The sequence below is a fragment of the Hippocampus guttulatus genome, chromosome 7 (assembly GCF_054856545.1).
Source record: "Hippocampus guttulatus isolate MCC_2025c chromosome 7, RoL_Hgut_1.0, whole genome shotgun sequence".
Taxonomy (NCBI): Eukaryota; Metazoa; Chordata; class Actinopteri; order Syngnathiformes; family Syngnathidae; genus Hippocampus; species Hippocampus guttulatus.
Window position 1 is genome coordinate 21,140,253 of NC_141267.1, and position 7,019 is coordinate 21,147,271.

Consider the following 7,019-nt stretch of genomic DNA (forward strand, 5'->3'; position numbering starts at 1 on the left):
ACATGGTCGTTTTTTTCGGCCAAAAACGCCTTACTATACATGGTCGTTTTTTCGGCTAAAAACGGCTTACTATACGTGGTCGTTTTTTCGGCTAAAAACTGCTTACTATACATGGCCGTTTTTTTCGGCCAAAAACGCCTTACTATACGTGGTCGTTTTTTTCGGTTAAAAACGCCTTACTATACATGGTCGTTTTTTTTCGGCTAAAAACGCCTTACCATACATGGTCGTTTTTTTCGGCTAAAAATGCCTTACAAATGAGTGTTTTAAACAAAGTGGACACACACAACACTGCATAGCGATCACGTCATCTTTGTGTGCGTTTGTTGTGCTATTTACAGCAGCACCTCGATTTCTATTCCTGGTGTTTTGTTTTCGAACAAAAGGCCTCTACTTTCAACAGCGGCTACTTTTAGAAAGAACTTCACAAGAAGTGACAGGAAGTGGATTTATTTATAAACTCAAAATGGTGGCTCTATGAATTTCGCAATGCATGCGGTGGTACAAAACAGTTAGTACACGCCCACCCCTTCAGAAAAAAAGATGCAGGAAGTGGAAACAACAAAAAATAAATTGGCACCATATGTGATGCTGACTGAACAGTGCCTCCGCCTTGTCCTCATTTTGTTGGGTGTCAGCCTTATTTTCATAAGTCGATGACATTTTTTCCCTCTCCTCATATTCTGAAAGACCCCCCCCCCCCAAAAAATGAATTGATTCCATTTTGAAATAAGCCTGTGATCGAACAAAATGTGTATTTGGGTTGCACTGTAAACAATGAAAGTCTTCATCCAGCGTCCTTCTCAACAGCATCCGCCCCCCAAAGTGTGCTTTGAACCTGGCGATTGCGCGTTCGCCGCCGCCGCCTGCCCATCCGTCAGTTCCTGTGTCCCTTGCGGCCGTCGCCCTCCTTGAGGAAGGTCCACATGAGCGTGTTGACGATGTCGGGCTGGTCCTGCTGCAGCCAGTGGCTGGCCCCCGAGATGACGTTGAGGCGGAAGTGGCTGCGGATGTGCACGCGGCACGCCTCGGCCATCTCCTGCTCCACAAAAGCGTCGCGCTCGCCCCACAGCAGGAGCACCGGAGACCGCACCTGGTTGTGGCTCAGCGGCAGAGAGCTGGAATCAAAGCACAGTCAAACTGGAGTTTAAAAGGACACTTTTTAATTATTATTTTTTTTACGTACCCATCGCCCTCTTTAAAACGACAAAAAAAAAATTGGACCCACACAACTCTGTGGAGCGACAATGTGTGAGTATTTTGGCAGAAACAAAGCCAAACAGAAAGAATGATGCAGAACAACCGGATGTCAGAGGCCAGTGGAAATGAAGCAAAACAAGAAACGAGGCTCCTCAAAAGAAACACCATTGTGGGGTGAGCAAATGTCAAAGCTTGTCGGAATATACCACAGAACAGCAAGATCTATGCATGCACACAACATTGTGGAGCGAGCGCAAGTCAGAGTTAACTGAACTGTTTGGGTGAAGTTAGGAGAAAGGTCATGTGACGAAGAACACTGGGCAAAGCGAGCAAGTCACCCGTATCATAAACAAACACCCAACGTTGTGGCCTAACTACACGGTGGCGGCCCCATCGTAAATATTGGGGTAATTTGCAGGCAGACCCGTCAGGAAAATAAATAAAAATCAGTAGTGTGAAATCTTTGGAGTGACGGATGGGAAAATAGCGGTAGAAGGTAATGTTTTGTCGTCCTTTTCACCCCCCACCCCCTGGCCCCACGCTGTTCCGTGCTATAAAAAGCAGCGGTGTGATTGGGCAGCAGATGGTTGGCTCGTTCATGTGTGATGGGTTCATTCATTCAAATATGCTCCGCATGACATTTGTGCTCCTTTTGCTCAGCTTTTACATAAGTTGTTGTTGTCGTTTGCTTTCTTTCCGGTCCGACACTAGGGGGCGCCACACGGGACTCATCCTCAGGGTGGCGGGTGGGTTGGGCGCTTATCAGGGTCCAGCCCTTGACTGGTTGCCTGTAAATGTCGACGCGCATGGACAAACTGGTCGCATGGACACACAGGAAGGCTGCAGCTGAGATTTCAACTCGCAACCTGCCAACTGTGCGGCAGCACTGCTAACCAAGAGCCCGTCGGGCTGCACCTCATCACGTTCCTTCGTTTAAAGTATATTAAAAGGGGAGGGGGCGGGGAAGATTTTTTTTTTTGCATGGCAGCACCTCCCGGTGACGTGTTGCCACGGCAACGGCCCGGCCGTGGTGTTGAAGGTGACACGCGAGGACAATGGGCCGTGTCGAAGCAGGCAGCGGCGACATCGGACTCTCGAAAACAAGGACACACGAGGGACGCAAAGCAAAAACGGAATATTGACCCGATTAAATGTGACCGTTTTAACGCTATGAACAAACTGCACTGGCCGCCATTTTCACCAAATCAAGTCAAACCGTCGCGAAACGTCTAACTGTTGTTGCATATTAACTGTAACTGCATCAACTCGAACCAAATATGAACGGTATGAAGGGAAACACCTGAAAACATTCCTGAAGTAGTTGAGCGCGGCCGTCAAGGCTCCGGGCTGCGACAGCGCGTACAGGTACGCTTCCAGCTCCTCCGTCGTCAGCCATCTCCCTTTGCGGGCCATTCCGGTGCTGCGGCTGGTGAACAAGGCCTTCAGAGCCTTGGGGGCGGAAAAGACAAAAGACGGCGTGAGTCAGAGAGAGAGAGAGAGAAGAGAAAGCCCCGACTTCCCGCTGACAGCACAACACAAACAAACACACACACTGCGTCACCTCCGTATGGACGTGTTATGTAACGCCACCTTTCAGTCTCATCAACTGCCAAAAAAAAAAGTGTGGGGACACCGACAAGAACTTTGACTCGCTTCTGGCAATATTTACAGGACATAGAACATTTCTGGTGGTCGAATGGAGCCTTTTGTCGAGACGATTTAGCGGTTCGATGACAAATAGTCGGATGAAGTGATCATTTTCATAGCCGGATGTAGCGATAGCAACATCATGCGATGGAAAGTTTTGATTTCCGTTTAAGGTCGCGTTTTCGGGAGTCAACATCGACCGACTTAGCAGCAAACTGCCTTTTCCTGAAGAAACTGTTTTTACTTGCAAGACAGAACATTTCCATCGCTTAATGTCGCCTTTTTGTGAGCACCTGGATTGCCACTTCCAAATAGAGTGTTGCAGGGCACTGCACCACAAAAGGTCCCGGAAGATAAAAATACTCATAAGGCAGACGGATTTTCCACAGAAGATTGCTGATTTTTTTTTTTCCGCCCTCTACGCTTCTATTTTTAGCCTTCACTCTGATGCACTCTTAAAATAGACCACAGAAAGTGGGAAACACACACACATACACACAGAACGAACAGACACAGGGATGCCCTTGAAGAGAGCCAAGGTCAAAGGGGAGGAAAAAGGAGCACCTTGAAGTCGTCGATGGAGAGCATGAGCTCGGGCAGGCGAGGCAGCTGGAAGAAGAAGAAGTGACTGCACTTCAACATCTGGCTGGGATGACGCAAGGCGTAGTCTGAACCACCAGAAGACAAGAAGGAGAGGAGGAAAAAAGAATGAGGTGGAGGAGGAAGGGAGGAATGGAAAGAAGGAAGGGAAAGAGACGGCAGAGGCCAAACATGCAAATTAACGTCAACAATTAAAGCAATCACTTCCAGCCGCCCGGCCTCTTAACGCGATCGGCTGCCAGACGGCCGGGCGGAGAGAAAAAAAGGATTGGACGGTTACCCGCGTGGACAGACGGGTGCGGACAGTTGAGGACGATGAGCTTGACCACCATCTCCGGGTAGTTGATGGCAAACAACCACGCGATGGTGCCGCCCCAGTCGTGACCCACCAGGAAGCAGCGGTTGTAACCTCAAAACCCACAAAGAGGAAAAAAAAGAAATGTCAGGAGGACGGGAAAGACCGAAAAGGAAAACGTGGGAGGAGAAAGGAGGAAAATAACTGAAAGGGAAAGAAAGACAAGAAAACGTGACAGCCAGGAAGAAGAGACAAACACTGAAGGCAACAAAGAGGACATGCAGGAAAGGCTGGAGAAAAACAAAACAGGAGGACGGCCAGGTGAAGCCAACTCGCCAGCAGTCACGTGACGAGTCTGTAACCACGGCGACCACATTTGAGCCAAGCCGTCACTCGTTTCAGGGCCCAAAAAGCGCCGCCGTTGAGCCGGTCGCCATGGCGACCGCCCCCGTGCACAGCATCCGCGCGCGGTCTGCTCACCGAGGTGCTCCACCATGTCCTTGACGTCGGTGAGCAGCAGCTCGGGTCTGTAGCTGTCGGCGGCGAGCGGCAGGTCCGACTCGCCGTAACCTCGCATGTCCACCGCCACCACTCGGAACTCGCTCTTGAACTCGCGCAGCTGGTGGCGCCAAGAGAACCTGCGGCACAATGGCGACAACGACGGGCATGTTTGGAACCAAAACAGAATTCTTGGGAACACAGCGAGATACATAAAAATAAAAAAAAAGGGGGGTGCGGGGGGTCGCCATGGCCCATCACCATGACTGTTCGTCCACCTCTTATCAATCATAATACATTTTGCATAAGTTAGCCATTAAAGCATTGCTACGCAGTGTTGACAGTACGATCTGATGGATTGCGACAGCGGCATTTAGGACAATTTGTTCCCTTTTTTTGGGAGGGGGGGGGGGGGGGGACCAAGTTTTTTTTTTCCCAAACGACATGCCCATTTCTCTGGAGAAGTGAAAACCAAATTGCCTTGACGTGGCTCCCGCATACAGCGAAGAGACGCCAACGCAACCCGACAACGTCGTTGACCCCAATCCATGATGCTCTTATATCATAATCCAAACACCGCAGGGGTGGGGTTGGGTGTGTGGGGGGGTGAAGACATCTTGGAGGAGCGGGCGGATCCGCAAAGCGCTTTTTACAATTTATGGGAAAAGAAATGCAAAAAAAAAAAAAAAAAAAAAAAAAGGTGCGAAAAGGTGGCGGTGGACCGGCTCACTCACCAGAACTCGGGGAAGCCGTGCAGGAAGAGCATGAGGGGCTTGCCCCGCTCGCCCGCCGCCACGTAGTGGAACCTCAGGCCCGACTCCTGTGGGCACGCAAGACCATAAAATGGACGCCATGATCATCATCATCATCACATTTTCAATTGGGTCTCGCACACCGAAATTGGCTTCAAACCCGAACAGTGTTTGACTCCCTGCCTGAAAACCTGCTTCAAAACGTTAAGTCAGCCTTGAAAAGTTAACCCCTTGTCTTAAAATCCTAACCGGTGATGGAAACAGTAACCCAGACTTGAGGCCCCAACACAGACTAAATGCTAATATGAAACCCTAAATTTGCTGGAACCCTTACCCGAGCCCTATTTTGCAACCCCAATACAATATTTGCTTCAAATGCTCACTTAAAATCCAAACACACTCCATAAATTGAATACGGTCCTGAAAACCTGGACTCACCCATTTGTAATATGCGCATATTTATATACGTTGTCTTCGACTTTCTCCCTTTTAATAATTTTACTGCTGTAAATTGGGAATTTCCCCATTGTGAGACAAATCAAGGTTTTCTCATCTTAAAACCCGAACCCGAGCTTCAAATCCTCAACCGAAAATGAAAAGGAATCCGATTACGAGCGCGTACCTAATCAAGTGTCTGGTGTGCAAACCTCATGAAGGCATCTACTGATAAAATAATCCGAGTCAAATTGCCATCGTGCATCCACCAGCACCCAAAATTTGCACCCGCACGTTAACGCATTTGAAACTCTGACCCAGGCGTGATCCATCCACCTCCAATTTTTTATTGTCGCGGGCCACATATAGTTATGGTTTGCCTTAGAGGGGCTGTTATGAATTTTGAGAAACCATACAAATGTTTAATCACCTCCACGTTTTACATACACAGCACACAAGTTGATGAATAACTCGTTTTAAAATCAGAAGTCAAGAATAATAACTGTTATTGTGGATTACAAATGACAATTTGAAATGTTGGTTCAGACTTTAGCAAGCATCATGAACTTGACATATTTGATTTGCTTTCGCGGGCCACATAAAATGATGCGGCGGGCCAGATCTGGCCCCCTGGGCCTCGACTTTGACACCTGTGCTGTATTGGATCCCATTCCGAGCGCAGCTAATCGAGTGTCTAGCCAGCGGACGCCATTGACGACAACACAGATGACGCAAGAGCAACGACAACACTTCTCGGAGTGAAGTTCCGTGCACACACGCAGGCAAGGCGAAGCGCGGGCTTCAGACAAAAACAAAACTCGCACGCGCGCAGCCTCAGCGATCACGACTCAAGGTGCGCGCGCTCACGGACGCCACCACCCACCCACCAAGCAGCCCTTCGCACGCCCTCCCCCGCGCGCCTCTCTCTCCCTCACTCACCTTGATGCGCACGTAGCAATGCGTGCCCAAGGACGTGTCGTGCAGACACGCCGGCGGCGCCTCGCGCGGCGTCCAGCGGAAGGTGGCCGTCGGCCGCGCGATGGCGCTCCAGCAGAGGCGCAGCAGCGCCGCGGCGCCGCAAAGCGCGCAAAAGGCGCCGACGAGCGACCAGTAGGCGCAAAGTCGCAGGCGCAGCGCCAGGCGGACGAGCAGCGGAGGCAGCAACGTGCGCGGCGGACGCGCCATTGTCGCATCGCGTGGCGTCGCCGGACGCGTCTCGGAAGGGATGGAGAGGATGAGGACTAGGAGGAAGAAGAAGAAGAGGGAACGGAGCGAAGGGAGGGAGGATCCCGGACGACGAGCTGCTCAATGGGATGAACGATAGAGAGGAAGGAAGAAAAAAAAAAAAAGGGAAAGTGAGGGAGGCAGGGAGGGGGTGGGAGGGTGTTGTTGTTGTTGTTTGCGGCCAACCAAGAGTGAATGTTCTTTGGAGGCTGCTGTCATAAACACACAGCCCAATCAAATGCAAACACACACACATAAAACATGCCGTGTATTTAAAGTATTGGATAGATGGGTCAGGTCGTTCATAGACTAAGTGGAGGCGAGGGGGGGGGGGGAGAGAATCTATATTTTTAAAAATACTTGTTTCA

At 50.1% G+C, this 7,019-nt stretch overlaps 1 protein-coding gene across 1 annotated transcript; it reads right to left on the reverse strand.

Annotated features, from left to right (window-relative positions):
* Nucleotides 1-434: 434 nt before the first annotated feature.
* ephx4 (epoxide hydrolase 4) lies at nucleotides 435-6,796 on the reverse strand. Its single transcript, XM_086116177.1, has 7 exons — nucleotides 6,367-6,796; nucleotides 4,975-5,060; nucleotides 4,223-4,380; nucleotides 3,728-3,856; nucleotides 3,412-3,515; nucleotides 2,501-2,649; nucleotides 435-1,118 (listed from the first exon to the last, which is right to left on the reverse strand). Exons 1-7 carry the CDS (start codon nucleotides 6,610-6,612, stop codon nucleotides 878-880), a joined length of 1,113 nt encoding a protein of 370 aa, XP_085972303.1. The 5' UTR covers nucleotides 6,613-6,796; the 3' UTR covers nucleotides 435-877.
* Between the last annotated feature and the right edge of the window lie 223 nt (nucleotides 6,797-7,019).

What these genes read in the sequence shown, in the direction of transcription:
- ephx4 (XM_086116177.1), bottom strand. Translation starts at nt 6,612, where the DNA reads ATGGCGCGTCCGCCGCGCACGTTGCTGCCTCCGCTGCTCGTCCGCCTG. An exon ending in GGACATGGTGGAGCACCTCG is followed by an intron (nt 3,857 to 4,222) that starts GTGAGCAGACCG and finishes GTGGGTTTTGAG; the next exon opens with GTTACAACCGCTGCTTCCTG. An exon ending in TCTCCATCGACGACTTCAAG is followed by an intron (nt 2,650 to 3,411) that starts GTGCTCCTTTTT and finishes TCCGCCCCCAAG; the next exon opens with GCTCTGAAGGCCTTGTTCAC.